Source organism: Cynocephalus volans, chromosome 2 (assembly GCF_027409185.1).
Source record: "Cynocephalus volans isolate mCynVol1 chromosome 2, mCynVol1.pri, whole genome shotgun sequence".
Classification (NCBI taxonomy): domain Eukaryota; kingdom Metazoa; phylum Chordata; class Mammalia; order Dermoptera; family Cynocephalidae; genus Cynocephalus; species Cynocephalus volans.
The window spans coordinates 37,738,835-37,755,504 of record NC_084461.1 but is presented as its reverse complement, the minus strand read 5'-3'; the positions used below and the strand labels follow the sequence as shown (position 1 = coordinate 37,755,504).

Sequence of the window (16,670 nt, the reverse complement as noted above, 5' to 3'; positions counted from 1 at the left end):
AGTTTTTTTTTAAATGTCAGTTTTAATTTGGACTTAGTAAATTTTAAAGGCAGAATTGGAGAATACATAACATTTTATACATAGTATAACATTCTTCTTCCCTTTTTTTACAGATTGGTTGGGTTTAGCTTTTTTTTAAAAAAATTTATTTTTATTTTAACATTTACTTATACGTATTTGTGGGATATAGTGTTTTGTTTCAATTCATGCATACACTGCACAATGATTCACTTAGGGTAGATAGCATAGTTTTGTACAACGTTAGTCCATCACTTCTCCTTCCTGCCCCTGCCCCCCTCCTCTCATGGCCTCTGTAACTATTATTCTACTCTCTGTTTCTTTGAGGACCACTTTTGTTTTTCAGATTCCACATATGAGTGATATCATATGGTATTTGTTTTTCTATACCTGGCTTACTTTACATAATGATTTCTAATTCCATCCATGTTGCAGCAAATGATAGGATATAATTTTTTTTCTAGCCGAATAGTATTCCACATTTTTTTATCTGCTCATCTGTTGATGGCCATTTAGATTGATTCCATCTCTTGTCTGTTGTCACACAGTGATTAATACTTTTTTGTCATGTATTTAATATCCATCTCTGGTATTATGAGCAGTTAGAAATAAAGTTATTGAAACCATCAAGATCAGAAAGTTAAAAGGTCACCTATGAAGTTCAGGGAGTTGAAACATTGGCATATCAAGAAATGAGTTAAAGTTCATATATATTTATGTATATCTACATCCTCTGATCTTTCTTTGTATTTCACTTTGAAAAGAAATTCTTTTATTTTTTTATTCTGTTCTCAGTATCTTGATTTCTACATCATAAAGATCTTCACCAAAAAGTTTGTTTTGTGGTTACTTTTCCCTAAAGACACTTCACTTTTCTTTTTTTCCCGTCCAAGAGATTGCTCTGGCACAGTTGACTTGAAAAGGTAAGAAGGTAGAAATGAATAGCCTCTCAATTTCCTTTGTCATATACCTTTCAAATGTATTAACTTTGTGGCAAATTGCTCAAGGTAATTTTTTAAACATGTTTTGGTGTTTGAAAAGTTCTTTGTTCCCACCTCCTTGTCCTCAGTTTGAGGAGGAACCATAGGCACTCAGTTCTGGTGTTTTCAAGTGAGAATTTACGTTTTTGATTTGTAAAACTATTCACTGCCTACGATGGTTAGGACCTTCCCACAGTGACATAGCTGTTTAACAGTCTCTGCTGCTCCCATCGGTGGGTCGTTCTCACAAAGATGAAGCTTTTACCTCTTGGAGCTCAGACCTCATACTGGTCCCAGGCCCTGAGTCTGTGTGTAATGATGTCACCTAGGAGGTTCACAGTTCTCCTAGTCTCAGAAATGGGGTATGCTTTCTCAGCAAATCAGGGGTTAGACCTGCCTTCACATGAGAAGCACTGATCCCTATTTTACAAAGTAAGACTTGCACAGGAGGGAAAAAATTAAAAGACTCTCCAACAATGACCAAAGGGTTATTATTATTAGTTCACTATGAATGTTCATAGCTGTTAACTCCCAGTAGATTCTTAGCTGTCATTAAACTAAGTTGTCAGCTGAATCTAGAGGATATCTCGGGAATAAACTGAGTCGTTATTAATTTAATGTAGAATCAAAATGGTTCTGTGTTCTTCCATCCAGCTCTCTAATACTTGTTTAACAGGGCACCTACATTTAGTATACATAGCATGCTCTTTCACAGTTGCCCTTGAGTGTTTTTTTTTTTTCAACTTTTAAATTATCTTGTACATTGTTTTTTGATCCTTTTTACTGCAGATAAAAATATTACTAATAATTTTGATGTATTTCTTAACAATGTTCTTTCAGTCACCATGTCTTTCTCTCTGTAAAAATTCCATCCAGCTGTCAGAGATGACAGTGTAATTACAATGACTCTGTAATTGTGCTCTTTAGAGCTTTGCAGACAGTGGGAGGAGGTGATGGAGTGAGAGTGCTTCTGCCTTTGGTTCCAATTCTCACCCCCTCCCCTTCCTCCTCAATCAATCCACACCCTCTTTGAGGAATCAGAAAATAAAATTTCTCAGAATGGCTATTTCCTGATCGCAAAAGAAATTGTAATGATTTCATATTTCATGTGAATGAGTTGTTGAGGGGATTGATATATTTTAGAGCATGCAAACATATAAAAATGATTGTTATCTTTCCATTTGTATTTTAGCTGCCATTTTTGTAATGATTATCCAGGGACCTCCTAAAAATAATGCAAGCCTTTTAAAAAATTATTTGATAGTAAAGAGAGCTTTTAATACCCACCATTAGAACATTAGGTTGACATTAGGTCGAACCAACCATATGAAATTCCTTTGTTTATATATGATTCTAATACATTTCCCTCAGTGACCCAATGGAAGGAAGAAAACTTATCCTTGGATTTTTAAATATTGTACTTATTCTGTACAGGACCAGAAGCTCCAGTGCTTACTTGTATTTAATAAATTCAATTAAATAACTTACTTATGGTGTGATAATACTTAATCAATTAAAATGAAAACAAATTTCCATATACATATACTGAAACACTTGCTCAGGCTCTTTCCATCAATGCATTTTGTAGGAGGTCTGATAAAACAAGGTGAACTCAGCCAAGTTGTTTGATGTTTGTTTTCATTTCTGCAGTATTATGAATAGACTCTATGAAAACTGAAACTGCAGCTTTAAAACAGAGCTCGTAATAACAGTTTTTCTCTTGCTGTCCATTATATTAATCCAGTAAATAGATTATGGCATTAGTCTGTCTGACCTTGGACAAAGAAGTAAACCTATCCAAAGTGCCTCATTTATAAAAACAAACAAACAAAAATCACACATTGACTATACCTTAAGAGAAGAAAACACATTAGTTTCATAGTTCTAGCTATTTACTTAATAACTACTTATTAATTTCCTATGCAAACGTGCAGTTAATGACCTTTGTGTAATTAATGACAATCAATTTTATGTGCATGGGGATTTTTTCTTTACTTGAAGTGATGAGGTTTCATAAGTGAACTACAGAGACCCTCTTGAATGGTATTTACACTTTTGCAAAATGGGAGATTTAGTATAGGTAATAACTAGGAACAGAACTCATTTTTCTTACTTGAAGTTAATTCATTTCTTTAGGAATTAAACCTATTACATTTATAACATTTTCTCACCTGCATAAGTGGTTGGTTTGGACAATCTTATAATAAGTGAATGAATGAAGATGATGATTACAGTAATAAAATGAGTTTCACTTACACTAAGATCTTTTTGTTTCTTCAGGTTCACTTACAATAAACAATGTTTTAAAGAAACTTGATGTGGTTTTGGTATATACAGTTTCTGGTATAAACTGGTATAGACAGTTTCTGTACAGAGTAAATTTTTATTTTCAAATATTCCACCTGGAACTAGGAAATGCATATGTTTAACATATAATCTAATATGTATAACTATCGTAATGCGTATGTTTCTCATATAATCTATTCTATTCAATTATTTTATATTCTATTCAAATGTAGAATAATTATATTAATTATAATAGAATTCTTTACCCTTCTAAGGGAAATGGACCTTACCCTTTATAATCTTTGAAAGAAAATAGAAGTGAAAGCTTTAGGATTTTAGAATTTGCATTCTTGATTTCATTCAGTCACAGGAACATAAGAGGCTATTCAATAACTATGAGCTATTCAAAAGTGGGAGTTTTGTATGCCCAGGGGATAGCACAGAGTGTCTAACAGGTATTAAGTAAATGTTTAATTAATGGCTGATGGTTGAGGTATCAAGTTTCTTAGGTCTTTTCCTTGGGTATCTTATAAATGATTTTTCTCCTCACTTGAACAAAAAAAGAACAGAGAAATTCAGTGTACTTTAGATATTTATTAAATAACATTTATTTAGCATTCAGCACTGAAGAAGATATAAAAGAGTTAAATGTTATTAGGGTCAGTTTTGAAGTACTATATTCTCATCTCCTCCTTGTCCACTCCCATTTCAGCCAAGGAATTGTTGAACTTTTAACTTTGCTACTTCCTGAGGTGAAGTTTTAATTAAATATCTTGTTTTAGTCACCTCATTTGGGGCTAGTTCATTTGTCTTAGGATGAATGCGTTCAAAGGCCAGTCTCCAGGCTCTGGAGGTGACAGTAAGAAGGAAACCTTTGATATCTTCTTCAGCCTCAGCTCCCATGGCTGTGTTGTGGGAAAGATGTGAACTAAGTGGTGGGAAGCATCGGCCAAGTGGCCAAATTGCAAATGACTTGCTGCACTTGTATGTGTTCATAATTCGAATCATCATGTAAAGCACTAAGATACGTATACTCTTGGGTTATTCTCTTTCTTCGTCCCCTTTGTCATTTATTTCCCCTTCATCATGGCTCTAGACATTTGTAATTGTTTCTAGGTAGACAGGGAAGAGGAGCAGGTCAACCCAGTCATCAGAACCTGAGCCAGCCATGGGTGGTCTGACCCTTTGCCCTTTTTCTACCCGTCCTTCTCTGTCCTTTTCCCACTTCCTCCTGTTGTTTCTTGCTCTTTGTTGTTTTTTGTTGTTGTTGTTTTGTTTTGTTTCTTCTTGCTATTCTTTTCTCTGTAGGTAAAGCCCTGAGCTTTGATTAGCCTCAGTAGTGCACATTAATTTTTTTTTTCTGATCCTATATTTTTAGAAACAAAATTTTTATTTGAAGGTGGAATAATTTATCTAAACACTTACTGAAAAAATCTATTATGAATCCATCACTGCACTGGGCTGGAGATGAACAAGGACAATAAGAAGCTTATAGTCTATTGAGCAAGGCAATGCCTTACATCTGTGATAGGTGATCTTAGTCAGGGCTGATAAAGCAGAGGTGCTAATTAATCAGAACAGATATGATAGAACAGATGGTAGTCATGGCTGCATGGGGACTAGGAGGCCCCCTATTGTGTTTTCAGTTGCTGGACAGGGAAGAGGCTAGAGAGGGGACAAGGTGCCCCTCACAGGGAAGAATTTCAGTTATAAATACCTGTATGGCTTTGACACTACCTGCCAGTGGAACATCAGCCTTGACTTTAATGCAGGTAACATGGTCAATTCTAAAATGGTAATGTGCAAGGATACTGTCAGAGCATCTAAAAGAAGTCCCTAATCTATTCTTGTTGATGGGGTGGTTTGAAAGTCTATGAGCACTTCCTCGGAGAAGTCATGATTTGATACCTAAAGGATAAGCTGGAGTTCACTTGATACAATGAGGCTGGAACCTGTAGGCATAGTGTAAAGCCATATTCTGTGTACAAACAATTTGTCTGAGGCACGGAAATGGGAACTGGGGTGTGAGGAAATGAGGAGGTAGGGGTTAGGTCATCACAGGCCTTGTATGCCAGGCTGAGGATGCTTGGACTTTAGTTTTTAAGTAGAGGAACCTGATTTAAGGTTTTAAACAGGAAGGTTTTAAGTGGAGGAACGACATAATCAGATGCTCATCTTAGATTATTTACGTGGCTGTGGGTTGGACAGGTTTGAGATGGACAGTTCTGGACAGAGATTGGCCAGTAGGGAGGTTATTACAGCTCTCTAGGGAAAACATCATGAGGGTCTGAGCTAGGACGAGAATAGGTTAAATTCGAGAAATATCGGGAAAATTGGAGTGCTTAGAGATTGAGTGACTGGTTGGCTGTGGATTAAGAGGCACAAGAGAAAAGGAAGTTTCTGATTTGGACCTTGGGGTTGATGATTGGTCATGAACTGAGCTAGGAATTTAACAGGTGGATGAGATTTGCCTTGATAAAGATGCTTAATTTAGTTTGGATCATACAGAGCTGAGGCATATATTAATTAATACAAGTTTTTATTTCTCATTCACATAGAGCCAATATGAATGTCCATGATTTGCAGGCACATCTCTTCTATGCAGTAACTCAGGGATTGAGGTTTCTTCCATCCCATGGCTCTACCATTTTCAACTTGCATTTTGCAGAAGGCTTTTGAACATGGAAGATTGTTCTTGGAAGGTTTTATTGTCCAGTCCTGGGAGTATTATACATAACTTTCACCCATCTTCCATTGGCCAGAACTTATTTATATGACTAACCTTAACTTAAAGGAAGGCTGGAAACTGTAGCCTAACTGTGAGCCCAGGAATAAGAGGGAATAATTTGGGGAGTCAGCTAACAGACTGTGCCACAAGGTGACTGGGAAGCTTTTGCATATTGCAATCTGAAACTCAGAGGAAAGACCTGAACTGGAAGTGTGAATTTAGGAGTTATCAGAGACAGTGCCAGTTTATATCATGAGCATAGATGAAGTTGCTCTTGGAGAAAAAACAAGTAGAGACTAGTTTTAGGCCAAGGACAGAGCTCTTAATGTGGCCAACATACACAGGTGGTCTGGGAAAAAGGATGCTAAGGAGGAGACTGAAAGCCTCAAAAGAGGTAGGAGGAACCAGGACAGGACTGGGCCATGAAAGCCCATGAGTGGAGAGTTTCAGGGAGTAGGTGGAAAACACTGTACAATGCAGTAGATAGGTACAGGAGTGTAGTAAAGTAAACCCACAATGTGCCGACTGAGTCAGAGATGAGCTGTTACAGACCTGATTGAGTATAGTTCTCACTTCAAGGGCACAGTCAAGGCAGAAACAAGGTTTCGGCTCTCTTAGGAATAACTGGAGACAGCCATAGAGAGGAAAGGATGGAAAAACCGGAGCTAGAGGATGATTGATAAAACAAGGTCCCTGAGAGAACAGGAACAAGAGAGCAGTCCATTGGAGGACTGCTTTTTGGACATGCTTTTTTTTTTTTTTTTAGCCCATATTTTGATGGATAAAAAGCAATTTTGCTAACTTCCCTAGCAGTAGAGAATATACAGTTGACTCTTGACCAATATGGGGACTAGGGGTGTAGACCTTCCACGCAGTAGAAAATTCGTGTTTAACTTTTGACTCCCCCAAAACTTAACTACTAATTGCCTACTGTTGACCAGAAGGAAGCCTTACCAATAAATAACATAAACCTCCAATTAACACATATTTTGTCTGTTATATGTATTATATATCATATTTTTTACAATAAAGTAAGCTAGAGAAAAGGAAATGTTATTGAGAAAATCATAAGGAAGAGAAAACCACAAGATATATTTTACTGTGATAGGCACTTTACTGGAAAGATGAACTGCTCACGTGGAGATGATTAGTGTCACATGAAGTTTTAAACAGATACTCAAACACTTGAGCTCACCTTAATAGCAACAGTAGGTGGCTAAAAAATTATTAGCATAGTAAAGCATGTTTCATGCAGTTAAGATTTAATACTCCTTTATGTTTGCTTACATTTCTTTGGACTATGGTCTCTAATTTTGTAAGTTTTGATAAATTTTAACTTTTTATAATAGGGTGGTGTGTATTTTATGATAGTAAATGATAAAATGAACTAGTATCTTCATATATTTTATGCATTCATGATATACCTAATTTTTTCTTAATTTTTTTGATATTTCTAGGCTATGTGGTTAGTCTGAGTGTTTTCAAATTGTCGTAAATCTGAAAAAAAAATTTTCGATATATTTATTGAAAAAAATCCATGTGTAAGTGGACCTGTGAAGTTCAAACCCGTGTTGTTCAAGAGTCAACTGTAATTATACTTTTAGTTCTATATTAGTTAATTTACGTGATTAATTCATCTGTCCTGGGAAATACAATTAATCTTTGAATGGAAAATCACTTGGGGGGGTGGGGCAGGGCAGGCGTTAAAAACAAAGTATAACAGAAAAGAGAATTATTCTGATGTAAACTGAGGCAGATATTAAATCTTTTATTTTCCCTACGGCAGGGAATTGTAATCTATTTCTTTGTGTTTAAACAAATAATATTATTATGCTTCTTAGTTTCCCTCTCTCCTGCTTTTTAGCTATGAGCATGTTTAGATGGCCTTTTCTTTCTTGGAGCATTTTTTCGTAATGACCTAGGAAGACAGAAATAAGGAGGCTTACATTTGGATTGAGGAAGGCACTTAATGTTTTGGTGTTTCATATTGAGCAACAAACCCTAGTAGTTTTATGAATAAATCACTCCACAGCTTTGTTTCCCGTTTATTTCTAGTTCATTCACATTTTCCACTGTGGCACATAGCATTACTTAAAGATGCTTCAAGAATTGTTTCTCACTTAAGACCAAAATGTTTTGAGGTGACAAATATGGAAATGAGCCATTGCTATTTGTGCATTAATGGTAAAGGTGGTCGCAAGGATGATTTTCAGTGTGTTTTGTATTCTATTTTAAATAGCATTCCACAAAACTGTTCAAATGTATCATTTTACATTTTGTAAAACCATTAAAATATACCAAAGGTCATGTTTAGAACTTGAATTACAAACTTTTTCTTTGGGAGTATAATTTAATATTTGTACTTTGATGCACTGAGGTTTTTAATGTTATTGCCTTAATAACAGTTTTTCTTTTATTTTCTCTAAAATTCTGGTATTAGGAAATAGGATCGAAGTAGGTGAAATATATTTAAATATTGATTTTAATTTAAATATGTTTTCTATAAAGAAGGTAGACAATCATATTCATCTTTTATTCCTAATTCCTATCTTGATAACTGGTTTATAATAGACCTGAATAAATATTTGTGCATTGAGCATCATACTTGAATCAGTATCTTTTTAGAAAAGTTCTATAACTGTGTCATAAGGGAGCGTGCAGCATTTCTAGCTCATTTTATTGCAGTCTTCTTTCCATAGTTGGTATCAGGGTCAATCCTTAACTGCAAAAAGTTGAGTTGGCTATGAAATGAGCATCTAGCAATCATCTCTCCATTATGCCAGCCAGAATACATTTCAGAACTGAAGTCATGCTATTCAAGAAATGTATGTTTGCTGATGACATTTTAAAGAAAGCCACATTTTGTGTCACCCTGGCCCAGAGCTTCAGTCATGCCCAGAAGTTCTTCTTCATTATAGGCCTATTTTTCCCCAAGTATCATTTACCCTCTTGTGATTTATTTAAAGGTATATTTTTAGCTCCTTCGTCTCCCCGTTTTATCAGCTTCTTGTTTTGTATGCTGGATAGGATGTTAAAGTTTGAGGAAGAAGATGAGGATGAGAGTGGGGTCTATATCCCTTTTCGGCTTTTTCCTTAACTCGTAGTGCTGTGTCTCATCTTCTCAAGATCTCTTTCATCCATTTACTCCCTCACTCATTTTATTCATTCACTTTGCAAGCATATCATGTCTCTGTAAAATGTCAAGCCATGTGCTGGACATTTGAATAGAGAGGAAAATTACAGCGCCTTGCACAGTGTCTGGCATAGTCACCTCCCTCGAGGAGCAGTAGTAAAACATCCCCTTAAGAGCGTTGCTCAGGTCTCCCCTTTATTTTGCAGTTGTAACAGTTAGTTTTAATTCCACACTGAATTCTCACCCTTCTGTACAACTTATTTGGGTACCACATCATTATGTTAGTCACATTAGCTGCCATAACAAATAATCCTTCCAGTTCCAGTGGCTTGGCACCCTGTGTGTTTATTAATTCATATTCAACAGTGCAATGTAGTTCCGTATCTCTGCTATACATGGCCATTTAAGGACCCAGGCTGAGGGAAGCTTGCCATCTTCCAGGGTCATTTTGGATGTCAGTGTACAAATTGGAGAAGGTAAAAGAGCATGGAGGATTGCATGGAGTTTTATGGGCCAGAGCCTGGAAATCATATATATCACCTCTCTTTCTACCATTGTCTGGAACTCAGGCTCATGGACATCTCTAACTGCAATAGAGATCTGGGAAATACAAGCAGAGTGTCCCAGAAGAAAGCCGGCTAAGCTGGGTTGAAGGAGAATGGGTTGAAGGAGAATGATGAACTTCCCACTTAAATGGGTTGAAGGAGAATGATGAACTTCCCACTTAAACTAGAGAGTATGCTTAAAACAGCCCTGATTTTTTCCTTTAGTAATTGATTCTGTTTCAGAAATCCTTTTGAGAATTGAAATAGAGGGAAACATTTTATTTTCTTTTTCCAATACCATGAACATAGTAAAAGACTAGGAAAACAAATACTAGTTGAGCTTCCAAAACCCAAAATGTTCCAAAATCCAAAACTTTGAGTGCCAACATGATGCTGAAAGGAAATGCTTGTTGGAGCATTTTGGATTTTGAAGTTTTCAGATTTGGGATACTTAACTGGTAAGTATAATGCAAATATTCCAAAATCTGAAACAATTGGAAATGTGAAACACTTCTGGTTCCAGGCATCTCGAATAAAGGATACTGAAGCTGTATTTGAAGGTTTTTCTGTTAACCTGCTAGAAGTGCTTTCTATTAGGAGACACTGCTCTACTATTTTGCAGTATTGTTCTTCCCACTTTGAAGACTACTTTGGTGAAATCCTCTTGAGCCTCTTCCTTCCATCTTTGCTTCCCCAGGCTGTTAGCAGTTGCATTTGCAGTGTCCTGCTAGAACTTGAACATACCTATGTTAGTTTAATTCATTCATTCATTCACTCATTCATATACTTATAATGGAGGGAAAGAGGGAAAGGGGAAGGGAAGGGAAAAGTTGAAATTCACTCTTATAAAATTACATACTGGATAGTACAAGGACATAGGGATATATATAGTACACTAAGCTCTACCTTGGGGATGAGAGAGAATGCTTCTTTTAGAGGAAGGGACTTTAGTTCGAGTCTCTTTCACACATGGATACATTTCCTTTCCCAGACAATGAGCTTTTTGAGGAAAAGAGTCCTGTTTTTATAATCTCTGACTCCAGCACCCAGGATAGTGCCAGGCTTATACTAGATACTCAGTAAGTTGAATTGACTGAATGAAGATATAGATGAATATATTTATAAACTTTATTTACCACACACTTTTCTCTACATTATCTCATGCAGTACTCATCACAATTCTGTGATAGGACAGATATTATTATTCCTGGTTTACAGATAATGAACCCAAATTCAGAGGGATTTGGTGTTTTGCCAGTGTCATATAGTGGGTTAACAGAATAGATCTCAGGTGTTCTGCACCTGATCTTGTGTATTTTTTACTCTTGGAAATAAATATTTAAGTATCAGAATACTGCTATGAATTTTGTAGCAGGTGCTTTGGGGTGAACCATCAAACCACTTGTATCTCTTTGGGTGATGAAGGCTATTCATTTACATTGAGTCAAACACGAATGTTCTTTTTTGTTTTGCTAACTGGCCAGCTCAAGAATGTTCTTTTTAACAGAAGCAAAAATACAGTTCTTCCATCTTGTATTATAGTGCCTTGAATTCCTGCCAGCATCGTGTTTTGTACTTATTTTTCTTAACTAATTGACAGTGATTTCAAATGAGTAAATTTGATTCACCTAAACTGGACAAGCTTCCTATTAGAGACTGTCATAAGTTTTTAACCTATGTAATTATTGTGCCACAGGGGATAAAATTTGCCTGTAGTCCATTCTAATGCAGGGATTTTTTTTTTTCAGTGCTGTTCAATGATTATCATTTTTTTTTATTATTTTTTAAAAAATTTTATTTTGTCGATATACATTGTGGCTGATTATTACTCCCCATCACCAAAACCTCCCTCCCTTCTCCCTCCCCCCCACCAATGTCCTTTCTGTTTGCTTGTCGTATCAACTTCAAGTAATTGTGATTGTTATATCTTCTTCCCCCCCCGTTTGTGTGTGTGTGTGTGTGTGTGTGTGTGTGTGTGTGTGAATTTATATATTCTCACTTATTGGTGGGAGCTAAAAATTAATGTAAGGATTTTTTTTTTTAAATTCAGGGAATTTGTAACACACTAGCTTGATTTCTAGATTTTTTCTTTTTGGTGGCTGCTGCTTCATTTTTCTAGCACTTCATTCTTCTACCCTCTGAGAGTCTGCCCAAGTACACTGTGTGTGGAAGCTGAGACTGTCTGGATGTTCTTACCATAGCAGTTTGTTCTTACCATTTTTTAATGGTGTTGCTTTAGTGTCTTTTGATGCCATAAAAATCTCAAACTTTAGTATTTCAGCGTATGGTAGACATTCATAGCTTCCATCTCTGACTTATCTGTATTTTGTACTGTGAAGGTATCAGCTTTCTACAGAAATATTATGACCTGGTGCCTAATTTATTAAAGCTGCAGCTAATGAAGAATGAAAACATGGCTTACAGAAGTTTAAAATGACACATCTCCACATCAATAGTCTGCTTTACTTCAAACTTGTGTCTGAAACCAGACTCATTTGTACCCTCCCAGCTATTGCCAGCTGCTACTCATCTCAGTTAGTGGCAGTCTCCGGACCACAAAGACATTGTGACTGCTTGCTCCTTTCCTTTAACAGCTCATTTAATTTACGTTCGTGCTGTGTTGCATTCACCTCTAAAATGTCTCTGAAATCATGGGATTTGATGCTGTGTTTTAAAGCCAGTTGTTGAGTGCATTTCCTAATCTCTTTATAGCTCCAACATTATGGGAAAGCAGCTGAGAGCCCTCTTTTATTGTCAAATAGGCAAGAGGACTTAGGTTAAAAACTGAATAAAAATTTCAGGAGATTTCAGTGTTAGAGACATTTCTCTTCACTGTACTTGAGTAAGATTTATTTCATCATCTCTGGAAACACTTGCTATTTCCAAAACTCTGTAACCAGGAGACAGAATAGACAGTGAGAATCATTCAGTGTGTGTGGGACATTGAAGGTAATTGGTAAATGAGTGGATGGACAGATGAACAAAAACAGAATGGCAGTGGTGAATGGATCCTGAACTCTGCTTCTGTTTTCTGTGTTTGCTTAATAGGAGTATGTTTTTTGTTTTGTTTTGTTTTTCTAAGAGCAAGATAAATGCCAATTGTCAGAAAGACAGACGCACTTTTTATATTAATCATTACTGGAGAAACACTGTTAGTACCTCAGCCTACTACCTAATATCATTTTAATCTCTAGGAAATCCAAGTCAGTGCTTAGAAAGTGTCTATAATTGAAGATGCAGTGGTGTTGCTTGTGTGTTTAAAAAGCAAGAAGTGGATGTCAGAGGCATTGGGATTTTAACCTGATACCTTTGTAATAATAGTAATGTGCCAGAATTTTGGAAAGGTTCTTAAAATTTTTCTTATCCACTGAGTGTCTTATTGCTAATATATCATCAGCAAAATCATGTTAGCCACACTTAATAAAAGCGAAACCATAGTATTTATTCTGACCTTTATCCTTCAACCATAGAATAATAGAATAATGAAATATTATGTTGTAAAGCTTGAAATACTAAGCAATAAAGGTCATTGAGTTTTTCTTGTTAATTATTCCAGTGGCTTATTCTTACAAGTTAGTTTTGTTCTGCCACACACTGAAGAAATGAAAGATGTATAGCTACTTATTTTCTGTTTCTGCTTTGCAGGGGAAGATGGTGAAAGGAATGGGAGGGGCTATGGATTTAGTGTCCAGTGCCAAAACCAAAGTGGTGGTCACCATGGAGCATTCTGCAAAGGTAACATGTACTCTGCTCACCAAATACTGCTTTCGGAAACTCACAATACACTGAAACACAGTATACTATGGTTTTTATTGTTTTCTTTGGCTCATTCAAGTGTATAGCATTTATATTTTTGAGAGAAAGATGACAAATAAAGGCAATCATGTATTACTATTTGGCTAAATGATTGTTTCACTTTGAATGAAGCCAGAACATCAGGGTATTTTTGAGATATTTGCCTCGCACATTAAAAGTAAAACCTCTAATGTCTCCAAAGGCAGTGGATGCTGGGGCAGGTATATTGATTCAGGTTTTAATATGGTTGTAGTGGTTGGTATCTGTGTGCAAAATGGAAAGCACAATCAAATAATGGGTTTTAACAACAATTATTTTCAAAGAGACACTATGGCCTCTTACCAAGGCTGTGAGGTGTCATTTCCAGAAGGTTTTAGAAAATGGTGGATTTGGTGATAGCAAGTGTCCTTATTCTGAAAAATATTATTCTTTTGTTTTGGTATGTCATCAAATATTTATTGAGTGCCTGTTATGTGCTAGGCACTGCTAGGATTTGGCAGTGATCAAAACTGGACAAAAATCATTGATCTCTTGGAGCTTGTGTTCATCTTTTTCCTCTTCCTTCATCCTACAGTAGCAGCAGCTACCATTTATTGAGCTGTTACTGTGTGCCAACAGTAAACTAAGCACTCTGTGTGTGTTTTTGTGTACAAGGCCATGAGCTTGACACAATAATTTTTTATGGCTCCAGAAACAGAGTTTCAGAAAGGTTAAAACGAATAGAACTGAAGTTAGAGTGGTGTTTCTCTGACCCCAAGGCCCAGCCTTCTCACCATGGAACTATGCGTGTAACTTTCTTCCTTGTTTCTGATCCAGTGTCCTTGAACCAGCTGAGCTTAATCACTCTCCTGACCTGAATCCACTGGCTTCTGCTGATTTGAAACATTGATATTGGGTGGTACCTTTTTCATTTTCTATGTCCTTTGTTTATTCTCCTTTATTCTTTCTCGTTCTTGGTTTTAAACCAAAAGGTCTACCTCTTCTCACTGTGAGACCTGTTGATCTGAGTGGAAGTGGTAGCTAGTTTGCCCTGTTTTTTTAGGGATGCAGCATTCTGTGAGAGCGTGGAACTGGGAGATGTGCACCTCACTTGCCACCCCAGGTGGGTTCTGGTGCAGAGTGGTGTGTGCTACAGAATGGTTTTGTTGTGAAAACTGTAGTACATATGAGTATTATAAATTAGTAAACAGTGGGAGGTGAGCAGTGGTGCATAACTATGGAACAATGGAAATGGAACCAGCACAGGTGACTTCTGACAGGTGCCTTGCGAAAGCATCCAAAATACTTTTATTTCACAGGCAAAAGAACGCCAAGCATGCAAATGAAATCCACATCTTTTCCAGAATGTATTGTCTATTTGCGGAAAACTTTGACTTTCCTTTTGTTGTTACTTTAATGTTGATACATAGGCACTGAGATTCAACTCATTTTGGATTATTTTCATGCATTCGTTTTCAAAACATAAGGCCTGTATTTAGAAAATTCTCTCTCTCTCTTTTTTTTTTTTCTTAAAGTCTTTTCTTTCTCCTCAGCTGGGATTTCTGATAGAGGAAAATAAATGGTGCTTCCTCTGACTAGAAATCCCTTATTAAAGCTTTCCAAAGAAGCAAGATTATATATTTTTTTCTTCTGTTGACTTCTCTCTGGGGAAATTAGCACTGAGTTTTAGACAAGAATTGGAATTCAGTAATGTTTTCCTACTTTCATTTGAACAAACCAACAAGAAATGTACTTGTGATTAAAATAATAATAAAGATTTGTTCACACTTAACAGAGATAACCCTGAAAACCAACCAATAGAGTTTCTCTTCTCCCCACCTTCTCATTTTACCTGTGGTCCTGGAATGTGTGGCTGCTACTCTGTGCTGTTCACTTGGACTCACTGTTACTGGCCCCACTCAAGGGAGCACAGGGACCTTACTACCACTTTCCTGTAGCTTTTGCTCTGGCTAGAGGTTGATAGGGGCTGAAAAGGAGTTAGGAGAGGTTTTTTACTCCTCGTAACCTCTCCAGTTAATGATCTGTTCTTTCAGACATGCTAGGTAACTTCTGCTGCCTTATGATTAAGTGAACAGACTAGGGGACTAATCCCTAGAGTTTGATAAAACATGGGAGTGAAAAGTTTGTAATGAAGGATTAACACCTGAGAAAAGAAATATGCTTTTGTATTATTGTGCTGCCAATTTTCTTTGGTAAGTGGGTGCAGCTGTCTGGTTTTTAGGTGTGTCTTTTTACCCCCTTTTCCTCATCTATAGGGTTGCAGATGCCAGTTGTTTATGAATATAGCATTGTTTGACCTTAAAAACATGCTTTTTTTTGCTGTTATTTTAATCAGACCCAGGAAACTCTCTCCTTGTAAACCTTTGCAATCAGCCATTTCCTTTAGTTCAGGGGCCAGAGGCTTCTGGAACCTGAGACCTGGCTGCCTGTGCTGCGCTAGAGAATCCCTGCTCTCAGATTACCTCCGGGACATGTGGCAGGCACAGGCATCACACTGGCACTGTAACATTTTCATTTAAGCTTAGACATAAGAGATTTAGACAAAACTGTGAAGTAGGAAAGTATTTTTAGTGTCCAGCAACCTTCCTTCAGCTTCTTTTTCATCTCCTGGCATGTCCTCTCTTCTGTCCTCTAGAAGTGGAAAGGCGAGGAGGAGTTAGCAGTTTGAGTGCTTCCTTGTTTGAGGTGCTGAGCCTGATGTGGCACATACTTAACCTCAGCTTCTCAGTCACCCTCCGAAGTAAGATTGAGACGTGGGCAGGAGGAAGCGTGTCCAGGGAAGTGGAAGAGCTGGGAGTTCTGTTTAGTCAGGTCCAGCCAGTGTTCATCACACTGCATCATGCCGATGCTCACAGAGCTGCCTCTGTCTCAGCATCCCACCCACGTCTGCCCTTTTCAGGAAGCTTCAGGTTTCACCATTTTCCCATTCTGTTTGTTCGTTTTCCCTGGTCAGAGTTCTCCTTGCTTCAGTGAGACAGAGATCAGCAAAGTGCTTCAGAAAAAACAATCAGAGAAGCTAATTGTAGCTCCTAGTACCTGCCTTCTCCCCTCGCCTCCCCCACTTTTTTTGTATTAGAATCCTCCAGGATCTGGTAGTACAGTGACAGACTCTACTTCCTAGCTTCCCTTGCTTGGAGATGCCACCAGGTTTGGGTCAATGGGATTTGAGCATTTGCAATGTGTAT

At 37.1% G+C, this 16,670-nt stretch overlaps 1 protein-coding gene across 1 annotated transcript in view; it reads left to right on the top strand.

Annotated features, from left to right (window-relative positions):
- Positions 1–16,670, top strand: part of OXCT1 (3-oxoacid CoA-transferase 1) — a 138,179-nt gene that overhangs the window by 96,773 nt on the left and 24,736 nt on the right. Inside the window, exon 14 of the mRNA XM_063085701.1 lies at positions 13,336–13,425. Coding sequence (XP_062941771.1) covers positions 13,336–13,425 — 90 coding nt within the window. The remainder of the gene's footprint in view (positions 1–13,335; positions 13,426–16,670) is intronic.